The following is a 13,483-nucleotide window of genomic DNA, read 5'->3' as shown; positions in this document are numbered from 1 at the left end:
GCGGAGATGTTCCAGTACATGCAGAGCCTTGGCGCCGCACAGGGCATCGCTCCGCCACCTCCATTGTTCCCCCCAGTTGACCCTACTGTCTTCCACACTCCTGTGAGTATCAATATTGTAGTTAGATGTTTGTAATGCATCTGGTATAACACATGTTATCTCTTCTCTGTGCAGGGCCAATCTGGGGCGGCATCCAACAACCCTTCGGAAGGGTTCAGCCCAACGCAACCCCGGCCAAACCGCCCACCTCCATGAGTCATTGTTTTAGACTTCATAACTTATGTATAATACTTATGTTTCTGTTTGATACTTATGTGAGAGCTTGCGACGTTTGAGACTTATGTTTGTGTTTAATACTTGTGTTGAACACTTATGTTTGTGATGAATATTTATGTTTGTGGTCACGGTTTTATGTTTGTGTTGGCTATTTATGTCTGTGATGATATCTGTGATGTATATATGTGATATATATGTGATATCTTCTGTTTGTGTGGATGGAAAACAAAAAACAAATAAAAAAGGTACATACTGGTCACTTTGCCGAGTGTAACACTCAGCAAAGAGGCTCTTTGCCGAGTGTCTGGGTCATAACACTCGGCAAAGAGCACAGACCTGAGCACCGGCTTAGGTTCTTTGCCGAGTGTTATGTCGCTAGCACTCGGCAAAGAGGTCGTCTTTGCCGAGTGCCAATTGGGACACTCGGCAAAGAGCCTGACATGGGGACCCTCCCTGGCGGGCTCTTTGCCGAGTGCTGCCAGGAGGACACTCGGCAAAGATATCTTCGTTGCCGAGTGTCGCCGTTGACACTCGGCAAAGCCACCGTCTCCGTCAACCGGCGCCGTAACGGTCGCTTTTCTTTGCCGAGTGCTCCCTGACACTCGGCAAAGATCTTTGCCGAGTGCCCGAGAAAAAGTACTCGGCAAAGAAGTCTTTGCCGATGCACTGTTTGCCGAGCCTTCTTTGCCGAGTGTTACACTCGGCAAAGCCTTTGCCGAGTGTTTTTAAGGCTTCGCCGAGTGCTTCCGGCACTCGGCGAAGATGTTGATTCCGGTAGTGAAAGCGGCCGTCACGGCGCCCGGTAACGGAGGCGGCGCCTTTGCCAAGTGTTTTAGATGACACTCGGCAAAGAAATTAACTTTGCCAAGTGTGGAGCTGGAAGTCAGTCTTTGCAAGTTGCATCCAATAGTGAAGCACTCGATAAGCATAGAATCAAAGAATACAGACATGTGTGTGTTTTTGCTAACTACACATAGATCCATGAATGCATAAATGAAGTATTCTTTGCTACTACTGGCTAGCTTATTATATGGAGCTATGTATGCTAGGTTGACAATGAAAAAAGTTTTCGTGACATCCAAAAAGCTAAGTGGTAACGCAGATAACAATGACTTTGACCATACCGCCTCCGGCCACCTAGCTAGCTTCTGACTTGTCCATTTCTTCCTTTCTTTCTTTTTGTTTGTTTGTTTCATAGTCCTATAATCTATATCCATTCAGAGTCCTGACACACGGTGGTGTTGACCTGCCGGTGAGTTGACATCGAAACATCATGCATATATAAACAAATCTAGTTGCTAATAGCTGAATAATTCCTGCCTCGATCGGTTTATTTACATCCCACAAAATTTAGTACAAATGTCAGTTCTTGAATCAAAAGAAAGAACATTGCTGTATGTTAGATGAACCGGGGGAATAATTCCTGCAGTCTCGATCACCAAGTCATCATCGAACAACCCTAGCCTCCGATGTACGTCGTAGCATATGCATGTCATCAGACAGCCTAATTATCTGGACTCTTTTATAGTTTACTATTATTAATATATTCACGTATATGCATGAATGGTCAACTGCCAACGCCTGGTCTTTGCATCCGCCGTCTCGCGGTAATCAGGGAATTGCCAAATCACATGCGCCTGTTTTTTGCTTTGTTTTTATGCGATATAAACATCGTCTATCTAATCTAAATCCAGAGGTCAGAATTTATATATCCATCTTAGTATCATCGATCACCATCTTCTCTCTTGCTGCTAGGTTCATCTTTACTTTCAAACAGATAAAAAATATGCGGTAATAATTAACTCAATCGATCTTTATTTTCGCCTTCTTTTCACCCATGCATGAGTCGATGCACAATGTACCATGAATAATGGTACAGAAATAACAAATTAAAGCGCCGTGGTGAACACGGTTTCCGTTCACATGTCAAGCTGACACTTCAATTAAAGAAAATTCAACCTTATTAGGCATGACAAACACAAAAAATTCTCCATCTTAATTACCTCGAAAGGAGTTTAGAAGGCTGCTGTAAAATTCCTGCCCATAGAGAATGCGCCGTAAAGCTTGACAAGGTCGTCTCTAGACATCTGAAAATTTGAGGCAGGCCCTTTAAGGCTACTCAGTCACCACGCGCTCGAAAATAGAAGCCTGAAGCACCAGTCTGGCAAGAAAGAAAAGGTCAGGCCGCCACGAGTTGAATAGTTGTGTCGTGTTGTGCCCCAAACTTAGATACAACGTATGACACGTCACAACACGACTAGATAGATCGTGCTTGAAGATTTGATACTGCGGATTACATACAACTAACATCCATTAAAATCTACAATTGATACAAACAAAAGCACCACTTGAAGACTTAGATAACTAATATTTTGCGTGATGTATGTTTAGAGCTTCCTCTCTAGCTATCATACCCACATGAATATAGAAGCATTGCAAAGAAAACCATAAAACGAAGATCAAGATCCATGTTCTCTTTCTTTTAGCATAGATCCGATATGGGCCTAGTGGAAACCGTCTAGGCTATGTTTGGGCTGAGCTAAACTATTTCGGGTCACACAAAGAGGACCATGCCGCCACCATCCTTGTAAGCCGTTCGAGACTTTCGGCTGCTCACTCTGGTGGTGGCAGGGCAGAGATGGGAGGAGAAAGGGGCGACGGTGGCTAAGGTTTGGTGCCGTCTGAGCCACCTCACGAGAGATGGCGCGGAGGTTAGAATTATGGTTTCTCACTCGACATATAAAATGTATGCATGTATATAGGTTACATGATAGACGCGTTGAGATTGAACACAACGGCTAGTTCAAATAGAGCACAGATTATTATAAAAGTTTATAAAAGTTTGAAACGTGTTTGAACAACTATTCTGTTTAAATAAAATCTATCTGTGTGATATATAAAACACACACATATACACCTGACTAGTTGATAATACAGTGATACGCAAGGATACGATCGGTCCTTTTGGGACGACAAGATCAGTGATTGGTGGCGCCGTCAAATGGTGGTGGTGGTTACAAAAGCCACGTTGAGCCGAGTTCCGAAGTCAATTGTGATTAAAGGTAACTGCGCTCAACGTGGCTTTTGTAACATGTACAGTGGAGAGACACCAAAACGGTTCTCCAAGCACAGGAGACAACTAAGAGACTCTATTGTACAATAGAGTGTCTATAAACATAGTCTATTAATAAATACAGAATTAAATGTATTTGTATAGCATCAGATCGATAGAACAGACGACAAATTCGTACAATGAGAAGTGAGGCGTCTGTTGTTACTTGGTTTACGAGCCAGAGGCGTCTCTTCACGGAGAGACGGCTCTAAGATTTTTTTGCAAATAACCCCCTAAAACACCTTAAGAGCCCCCACATTAAACACCACTGTACATGCCCTAATGCTACTACTAGTTTCGTCTTGACCAGATCAGGTTGCTATTTATTTTATTCGTATATAGATCATGCATATGCATGCTGCTTCCCGAGGACGTACGCTACCATGCTTGCTTGCCCCTGCAGCTGCTTGCTATATATTCAGCTCAAACATGCACACATCTACTCACACGGTCACACCGCATTTGAAGCAGATTGCTTGCTCATCACACTACATCACGTAGAAGTAGACGTAGTGCAGAGCAGTTTAAACAAACTTTATACATAGAGCAGCTAGCAAAACAAACAACAGAATGAAACCATTTCTGCTGTCGTCGTCGTTGCCGGCAGCAGCTGCGCATGCTGTCGCTGTCGTCGTCGTAGCTATCTCCATCGTCGTCCTCTCCGCCACGTCCATGCTGCCGGTGGCCGCCGTCGAGCATACGTTCGTGGTATGATCAGCTTGACGCGACCATGCATGCATGCACTCATATCATATATACGTACGTGGAACTAACCTCTTGATGAGCAGGTGAGCCAGGTGAAGATGACGCGCATGTGCAAGCAGATTCCGGTCACTGTGGTGAACGGGCAGCTGCCGGGGCCGACGATTGAGGTCACCGAGGGGCACTCGGTGACGGTGCATGTCGTTAACATGTCGCCCTACAACCTTACGATCCATTGGTATTTATATATATAGATATATATATTTTTGGGGTTCCTTTATATATATATATATATATATATATATATATATATATATTTATCTCATGTCAACAAATATCCAGGCATGGAGTGTACCAGTTGCTGAACTGTTGGAACGACGGGGTGCCCATGGTGACCCAGCGTCCCATCCCGCCCAACGCCAACTTCACCTACCGGTTCGACGTCGCCGGCCAGGAAGGCACCCTGTGGTGGCACGCTCACGACGCCTTCCTCCGGGCAACCGTCTACGGCGCTCTCATCATACGGCCCCGGAACGGCGCCGCCTCCTATCCATTTCCAAAGCCTCACAAGGAGATCCCCATTCTCATAGGTTTCTTATTCGTCGTCTTCTTCTTCTTCATCTTCTTGGTCGTCTTCTTCTTCATCCCCATTCTCATATATATGCGTGGCAGGCGAATGGTGGGAGAAGGACCTTGCAGCGGTGGACAGGAACTTCACGCGAGGTCACTACGACGAATTCTCCAGTGGGTCCACAATCAACGGCAAGCTTGGAGATCTCTTCAACTGCTCCGGTACCTACCTTTTTTTTTTGATAATGGAGAGAAAGTTCCGGCTTTCCCCTCAAAAGAGGTTAGGGCCAACACAAATTGTTATATCACACTGCTCAATGAAGGGACATACCCCTCCACACAGCCACACACTAACACACTAAAGGTTCTTTAAACTTAATAAAACCAGTGAGATGATTACAAGGCAATCCTATTAGAAAACCTCCAATCAAAATTAACACAAAATTGCATGGCCACCGATTCCAGGCGACGACAGACATTCTTTATTAAAACTCCATCAGCTTCATCCTTTTGTAGCTGAGCCCAGAATCTAAGCCAGTGTGTACCTCTAAAAAGAACCTGCAGATAAGTAAAACTTGAAACATTATTAAAAACTAAGTCATTCCTACTTATCCAAATAGCCCAGCAAAACACTGAGACACCTGTAATAACAAGACGCTTAGTTTTTAAATCAATACCGGTGATCCACGTACTAAAAATATGACGAACAGACCTCGGTGCACTCATACCAAAACAGAAGTGAAACAGCCTCCACATATGGCGAGCAACATGACATTCTATAAACAAATGTTGAATAGACTCATCAGTATTACAAAACCCACATTTTTTGTTCCCATTCCAATTTCTTTTGATGAGGTTATCCTTAGTTAGAATAATCCCTTTAACCAAATACCACAAAAAGATTTTAATCTTTAGGGGTAAATTCAGTTTCCAAATCAGCTTGTGATTAAACATTTGACCGTTATTAATCAGAGCCTGATACATTGATTGCACCGTGAACTGACCAGAAGATGTTTCCCTCCACTTAAAGACATCTCTATTAGAGCTCAGCGGAGTGAGCACCACCCGATTAATAAGGTCATACCACAAAGATAAGTTATGACCCCGCAACGTCCTACGAAACGAAACATTGAGGGGGGTTGACCTCAAGATAGACGCAACTGTATCACTTTTCTGTCTCACAATATGATATAGTGAAGGATATTGCCTCATGAGTGGTTGGTCTCCCAACCACACATCCTCCCAGAATCTTATTTGTTCTCCATTACCTAAAACAAAAGATCCTAGGTTAAAAAACAAATCTTTCACTTTCATAATTCCCGACCAGAAAATGTGAACGATGGTGATCATGCTGCTTATTATTGGCACCATGCATCAAATTTGCAGGCGTCTTCGAAGATGGCTACGTGCTGGACGTGGAGCCCGGCAAGACGTACCTGCTCCGAGTAATCAACGCGGCGCTCTTCTCCGAGTACTTCATCAAGATCGCCGGCCACAAGTTCACGGTGGTGGCCGCCGACGCCAACTACGTCACGCCCTACGCCACGGACGTCATCGTCATCGCGCCCGGGGAGACGATGGACGCCCTGGTCGTCGCCGACGCGGCCCCCGGCACCGGCAGGTACTACATGGCCGCGCAGCCCATCCAGGCGCCTCCGCCGGACACGCAGACGCCAGAGTTCGCCACCCGAGGGACAGTGCGGTACTACCAGCACCAGCACACCAGGAATAATAAGTCGAGCCCAGTCGACGACGACGACGCCGTGGCGCCGGACATGCCTGACCAGCACGACACCATCAAGTCCTTCTACTTCCACGGCAACCTGACGGGCCTCCGGCAGCGGCAGCGGCAGCGCGCGCGGGTGCCGGCGCGCGCCGACGAGCGGCTCCTCGTCACGCTCGGGCTGGGCTCCATCTGCCGCCTCCCCGGGCGCAGGTCCTGCAAGAGAGGGGACCATCCGGAGAGCATGGTGGTGGCGAACATGAACAACGTCTCGTTCCACGACGCCGACGCCGCGGCGCCGCCGCTCCTCGAGGCGCACTACTACCGCCGCCGCCGCGGCGCTAACGGCGGCGTGGGCACGGCGGGGCTCCCCGACCGGCCGCCCAGCGCGTTCAACTACACCGACCCGGCGCTGATCCCGTTCGGGCCCGAGGAGATGCGGCTGGAGCCGACGCGGAGGGCCACGGCCGTGCGGCGCTTCAGGCACGGCGCCGTGGTGGACGTCGTGTTCCAGAGCACCGCCATGCTGCAGAGCGACTCCAACCCCATGCACCTCCACGGCCACGACATGTTCGTGCTCGCGCAGGGGATCGGCAACTACGACGCTGCCACGGATGAGGCCAAGTACAACCTGGTCAACCCGCCCAGGAAGAACACCGTCCTCGTACCGAATCTTGGCTGGGCGGCCATCAGATTTGTCGCCGACAATCCAGGTCCGTACGTACGTTTTAAGATTCTTTGAAGGGCGGATGGAATCCAGTCATAATCTTTTTTTTTCTTAGTTTTAAGGATCTAATTCATTGTTTGTTTTGTTTGTCATGCATGCACAGGTGCATGGTTCATACATTGCCACTTTGAGTTTCATTTGGCGATGGGCATGGCTGCAGTGTTCATTGTAGAGGATGGGCCAACAACGAATACATCGCTCCCTCCACCACCACCAGGTTTCTTGGACGGAAGGCCATGACGATAGATATATAATCTCATGTGTCAAGTCAATGCTACCTCATCAAAACTAAGAAAAGTGAAGCCTCGGTAGTCTTGCCTTAATTTCACTGTTAGTAGTTTTTGAATATATATATATATATATATATAATAAACCAATTACCTTATGGATTAATAATATATGTATGTGTTCTTAATTAGAGATAAATAAAATGTGTCTGTATCAATCTTGTACGTAGCTTGCTCAAATATTCATTATTATGGTGCTTCTATGTTATGCATCTATGTCTGTTATGCGTCTATAAATAAGAAATGATATATGTATTTGCTACGATGTTATCTCTAAGCTAATATATAGCTCTACTTTGTCACACACACCAGCTCAATGCAAAGGTTATGACGACGCCCGCGAGAATAAACACACTCATCACTTGCTATCAGCCACACTTAGCTTCTGCTGCCAACTAACGTGTTAAAACTACCTACCTTCGTTGCTTGAATAAATACAATCATATTAATTAATGCACTAGTTTCTACGGTTCTTCTTCCCCTGTCCACCTTCCTCTTTATGCACAAACAAAATAAAATTATGCATATCTTCGAATAATCATGGTTGTTGGCTTCTAAAATACAAAATGCATGGCACAAACAGATGCACGAAGATGCCGGGAACAAATTAGGTCCTGTTTGGCACAACTACTGCTTGTTGAAAAAACAGCTTATCTGATAAGCTGGTGAAAAGCAGCTTCTGCTTGTTGGTTGCTTTTAGTGTATTTTGAGAAGCAGCTGAACTAATAAGCTGCTGCAAAAGCTAGCAGTTTGGCAGAAATTCTACTTAAATTTATGAAGAAGCTGAAAATAAGCTGTGCCAAACAGAGCCTTAGAAGGACCTCTCGAACTAACTACAGCTTCTTATTTATTGTAACTGAAAACCAACCAATGCAACAGTGATTTGAGAGCATATATAGCATGCATCATGCATGGCTCTTTATTCCTGAAACACCAGTAGTAAAACACGACGAGGACGACGAGCATATCAGCATGCCGGCCGTCGTCAGAATTCAGAAGACGACCTCATGCAGGGGATTGCCCGCAGCCGGCGCCGGCGTGCAGCGGCGCTTGCACAAGTTTAAGTGCAGTAAGTAAGGCACGTATGCATATATATTCACGTATTTCAATACAACAGTGATTCTTTTGTTATCCCATCCCCATGTGAATCCCACGGCGTTTTGAACATTTGGATGGTTGAGAATCATATATTGACGCCCAAAGAAATTCAGATTACATACAAATAAGGGGCTAACACGTTTGTAAGCTTGAACATATAGTAGACTGATGAAACCTGATCTAGAGACCGGTTAAGCCGACGTGTTGATCCTATTATTCGCTCGTAGAACTTGCAAACACTCGTTTGGGTGGTGAGGGGGGAGCACACAAAGGTTGTCCTCTAGCATCGACAAGGCTATATAGAACACCATCAAATCTCACGGAAAGACACGTGGCATATAGTATGATAGAGAGGAAAGAGGGATAAAGAGATAGTACATATATAGTTTTTATCGGTTGATCGTAAGAGAGCAACAATTTTTTTCTTTTTAATTTGTTTCAATTTTAATATATAAGAGAGCAACACTTTTTTTTCTCCGCCTAGATCTATATGCATGCCTGCTAATAGTGCATGCATGTGTTTCACGAATCGTCGTCATTATTCTCTGCATGTATGCACTTGTATTGCATTGGGTCTGTGCTAAAGTCTCAAGCTTGGACCACAGACAGGCTATGGCAGTACGTGTTCTCCATCCACGGCAGCATCACGTACGCATATGGCTTCAATAACGACACTACAGCTGCATATGCACGCACACGATATATAGTCCATGTACACAAAATGCATGCACCTTTCGTCGAATCTAAACGTTGTGCCAAGAGAGCATATATAATTCCTTTAGAATAAAGTTATGGGTATATATATGAGCACATGCATGTAACATATGTTTTGGCTTATATATTACTTGTGCATTGTCTAGTACGCATGGTCCCAAGACCTGGAGTGGAGGCCGGCCGGGTCTCCGCACCGTCTCTTCACGTGAGCATGCCCCATCCACATGTGTTTCGCGCGTCCATGCAATATGTATTAATTATGATATGATGATGAGCCCTAAGCCCCTAATGAATTAGTTAGGGGATAGGTACATGGGTTAACTTGTGAGATGGTAGGCCGACCGTAGGATATCCACATGACCACATTAGGGTGCAACAATTTGTGCACATACACAATGCTACCATTACATTATCCACTAATAGAGTGTTTCGTTTGATGAATAAGCTAGTCTACCATCTTCTCACTCCTAACTTTTTTTGTTTGGTTTGTGGAATGAAATGAGTTGATCTATATATCACCACCTCATTCCTCGATCATAGTTAGTTAGTACTAATATAAAGAATTAGATCATCCCACCAAGTTTGATGAATGAATCCATGATGCACCACCTCATTTTGGATGGAGTGATTCCGCAAACCAAACACCCCCTAAAAGATCGATTCAAGCATATGCTTGTTGATATATGCTTGATTAGCCTAAAGCTCTATCTCTACTATATTTAAGTGTGAGCTTATCCGTGTGTTTTAACTTCCCACGCTCACACGCGCCAGCCAGCGAACAAAAAATAAAAAATAGGACGCCAGATCAAACCCCTACCCCTTAGAAAGTTTAGGAAGCGCGAACCAAACATTCCTCGATCATAGTTAGTTAGTACTAATATGAAGAATTAGATCATCCCACCAAGTTTGATGAATGAATACATGATGCACCACCTCATTTTGGATGGAGTGATTCTGCAAACCAAACACCCCCTAAAAGATCGATTCAAGCATATGCTTGTTGATATATGCTTGAATATTAGCCTAGGGCTCTATCTCTACTATATTTAAGTGTGAGCTTATCCGTGTGTTTTAACTTCCCACGCTCACACGCGCCAGCCAGCGAACAAAAAATAAAAAATAGGACGCCAGATCAAACCCCTACCCCTTAGAAAGTTTAGGAAGCGCGAACCAAACATTCCTCGATCATAGTTAGTTAGTACTAATATGAAGAATTAGATCATCCCACCAAGTTTGATGAATGAATACATGATGCACCACCTCATTTTGGATGGAGTGATTCTGCAAACCAAACACCCCCTAAAAGATCGATTCAAGCATATGCTTGTTGATATATGCTTGAATATTAGCCTAGGGCTCTATCTCTACTATATTTAAGTGTAAGCTTATCCGTGTGTTTTAACTTCCCACGCTCACACGCGCCGGCCAGCGAACAAAAAATAAAAAATAGGACGCCAGATCAAACCCCTACCCCTTAGAAAGTTTAGGAAGCGCGAACCAAACATTCCCTTAGTCATCAAGTCACCAGCTGGTTTAAATGATTTTGAGTCAGACTCTTGTTTCATTGTGATTGGAGTGGAGAGGTTGGATTTTGAGTTTTGTAAGGTTTCACTATTGCGCTCAGTTTTTTTTTGGCTACAAGTGTCATGCTATGCTGATCACTAGCCATCATAGAGAACATCTAGCCACACCGTACCACTGAGCTCGATGGCATCACTTGTGTTTGTCCGGCCAGCCGCTTAGTGGAAATCAAGATGTTGATCTTGACTTCGGAACTTTCTTTTAATTATTTGGGTTTTTGGATGCATGGTTGATCGTCAGGACAACAACCGTACCGTTCGAGAAGAAAATCCAAGTTCTCTTGGACATAAAAGTAACATGAAAACCTCATGCAAAGCACAGATCATAACTGAAGTGACGATGCAGGTTAATTCATGGACACCAGCATCATATGAAGCAGCGCCATTTATTTTTCAAACTTAAGAAAGTTGGACATCCTACAATAATTATAGAAATATTGGTTTATTCAAGGAGAGGCATGCACGCGCATCAACAGCGCGCGGCAACATTTATTTAGTTCTTCTCTGAAGCGGCACACACGGCGGCAACGATGGCATGCATATGCATCCGTCTACTTGGTGCTAGCAGCAACTGCGGCGGGAGTGCAGCGGCGCTCGCAGAAGTTGAAGAGGATGTCGGCGCAGCGGTAGGCGTGCACGGGCGGGATGTCGACGCCACCGTCGGCGGTGTACCTGATGCACTGCTTGCACTCTGGGTGGCACCCGACCGTCGAGAAGTCCAGGCATTGGCACTGCGGCGGGTCAGACAGGTAGCAGAAACCGCACTTGTTGCAGCATGGCCACGAGCTCGTTCCGGCGGCGGCGTCCACGGCGGCGACTGCCTCCCCTCCTCCTCCTTCCTCCTCCGTCCCTGCATGCATGCCGTGGCCACCATGCAGCAAATATAGCCAACGTGCGCGCGTATACCTTACCAAGTGATTCTTCTGGAAAAAAAAGTTGAAGGAACAAAAATCTCTCACCTTTGCTGAGTGGCAGAGCTGCAAGGACGACGACGATAACAGCCAGTGTGACGAGTAACGACGCCTGAGGTCTCATGGTTGCTTCTCTCGGCCAGCAACTTTGTTGCTTTGATTTCCTCCTAGCTTCCTACTGTGATAGTAGTATAGTATTGATCGACGACGGAGACCGTATGAGGGCTTCTTTATATATACTCCAGGAGGGAAGGGGTTCCGTATTGTCCACAGCTAGCAGCGGCACGTGTCACACGTGCACTACTAGACCTAATTTCAAATTTAAGTACCATTTAGGTTAAAACTGATACTGACGTAAGCCTCACCATATCGATTCAAGCTGCCACGCGTACCTAGAAAAAACAGTAGGTATCGGTCAGTAATAACTCAACCGGTACTAATTTATGCTTAAAAAGTTAGTATCGTTCGGTGGCTCCAATCCATACTATAGCTACAAAATATTAATATGGGTTGAAACCGCTGACTCGTTGTTGGCCCGATCTAGGCGCCAAACACTTGGAGTGAACCATCTGGTGGTGCTCTCTGTGGAGGCACGAACGGTCCGTGTCTCTTGGCCGGACAGTCCACGACCTAGGTGTAGGAGCGGCTCCTTCCCTGCGTACGTCTGGATGGTTCGTGTCTGGGACTCGGATGGTCCGCGATGGCGCAGAGGGTCTTCTTCTCTGTGAAAAAAACACTAAAACTCAATCCAGGGTAAATACCGTCGAGGAGGAGAGTTTCAGGGGCTGCTTCGGGGTCAGCAAGCCACCCGGGGTGTCGCTAATCGCCAGGGATCACTGATTGGGTACAAGGAGCCGCCAAGTGCGTAGATTCCGAGGTTGATCCGCAAAGGGTCTGCACCGCTGCGGAGCCGTGGCGCGCGTGCGTGGCCAATCCTAGTCGTCTCCCCCTTCTTTGGTAAGGCTATCCGCACTCATTCTACTCTAAATTTCTACTCTAAAAGGAATATTCTATCCTAGTCATTAACATTTTAAAATACAGTAGCCAAACTCCCGCATCCACAACTACTCTATATCTCAACCCTATACAAACTACCACATTTTTTATCAATATATATCAAAAATTCCCACCGTGGGCCCCACCACCCACTCCTTTTTTTTTTGCCCCACTCGTACGCTACAGTGTATGGAGTAGCGCATCGCCTTTACGCCAGATTTAGCGCTCACTCGTGAGCTACAGTGTATAGAGTAGCGCATAACGCATGCGAGTGCAGCAAAATTTGCTACGCTATCCTTTACCGTTCGGCTGTGCAGTACGTGAGTGCGGCTAGCCTAAGAGTCTCATCCCATGTCCTCCATGTCCCTGTCGTTGTGATAGCCCTTCGCCTCGATTCCCATAAAGTGTAGCATGGAATAGCACTCTTCGTAGCATAGAATAGGGCGGAGGGAGTAGGAAATCGCGTCAGAGGGCCAGGATTAGATTTAACTCATACTGTTTCGCGCGTTGTATCGGAACCATTGGATCCGACCTGGACGGCTCCGGTGCCCTCCACCCAAGCCAGCCGTGTACATCTTTCCAAATATCCCCCGACTTTTTGACAAATCAACCCATCGTTTGTGCCTGTTATAAAAGTATTAAGTCTAGGTCCTATTTTTAACATAATCAATCTCGAGCTTTTACAAAACACGATTAGACGTCCAAAAGGTTTTATAATTTATATAAAAATATGGAAATGAATTTATAGTGTATACTATAAAGGGGGACGATAGCGTCAATCAAGGGC

At 45.7% G+C, this 13,483-nt stretch overlaps 2 protein-coding genes across 2 annotated transcripts; one reads left to right on the top strand and one right to left on the bottom strand.

Annotated features, from left to right (window-relative positions):
* The first annotated feature begins 3,831 nt into the window (after positions 1 to 3,831).
* LOC118476850 (laccase-15-like) lies at positions 3,832 to 7,707 on the top strand. Its single transcript, XM_035967153.1, has 6 exons — positions 3,832 to 4,096; positions 4,177 to 4,328; positions 4,433 to 4,680; positions 4,763 to 4,882; positions 6,047 to 7,096; positions 7,214 to 7,707. Exons 1-6 carry the CDS (start codon positions 3,959 to 3,961, stop codon positions 7,348 to 7,350), a joined length of 1,845 nt encoding a protein of 614 aa, XP_035823046.1. The 5' UTR covers positions 3,832 to 3,958; the 3' UTR covers positions 7,351 to 7,707.
* A 3,412-nt stretch (positions 7,708 to 11,119) lies between these two features.
* Positions 11,120 to 12,092, bottom strand: LOC118476849 (Bowman-Birk type trypsin inhibitor-like). The gene is made up of 2 exons (XM_035967152.1): positions 11,749 to 12,092; positions 11,120 to 11,639 (listed from the first exon to the last, which is right to left on the bottom strand). Exons 1-2 carry the CDS (start codon positions 11,822 to 11,824, stop codon positions 11,341 to 11,343), a joined length of 375 nt encoding a protein of 124 aa, XP_035823045.1. The 5' UTR covers positions 11,825 to 12,092; the 3' UTR covers positions 11,120 to 11,340.
* Positions 12,093 to 13,483: the final 1,391 nt, after the last annotated feature.

This window comes from Zea mays, chromosome 4, assembly GCF_902167145.1.
Source record: "Zea mays cultivar B73 chromosome 4, Zm-B73-REFERENCE-NAM-5.0, whole genome shotgun sequence".
NCBI classification, from domain to species: Eukaryota; Viridiplantae; Streptophyta; class Magnoliopsida; order Poales; family Poaceae; genus Zea; species Zea mays.
The sequence above is the reverse complement of the archived record's forward strand: the minus strand, read 5'-3'. Positions and strand labels throughout refer to the sequence as shown.

Coding starts and splice junctions, on each gene's coding strand:
- LOC118476850 (XM_035967153.1), top strand. CDS start 3,959: ATGAAACCATTTCTGCTGTCGTCGTCGTTGCCGGCAGCAGCTGCGCAT. Junction 4,097..4,176: donor CCGTCGAGCATACGTTCGTG/GTATGATCAGCT, acceptor CTTGATGAGCAG/GTGAGCCAGGTGAAGATGAC. Junction 4,883..6,046: donor AGATCTCTTCAACTGCTCCG/GTACCTACCTTT, acceptor TCAAATTTGCAG/GCGTCTTCGAAGATGGCTAC.
- LOC118476849 (XM_035967152.1), bottom strand. CDS start 11,824: ATGAGACCTCAGGCGTCGTTACTCGTCACACTGGCTGTTATCGTCGTC. Junction 11,640..11,748: donor AGCTCTGCCACTCAGCAAAG/GTGAGAGATTTT, acceptor GCATGCATGCAG/GGACGGAGGAGGAAGGAGGA.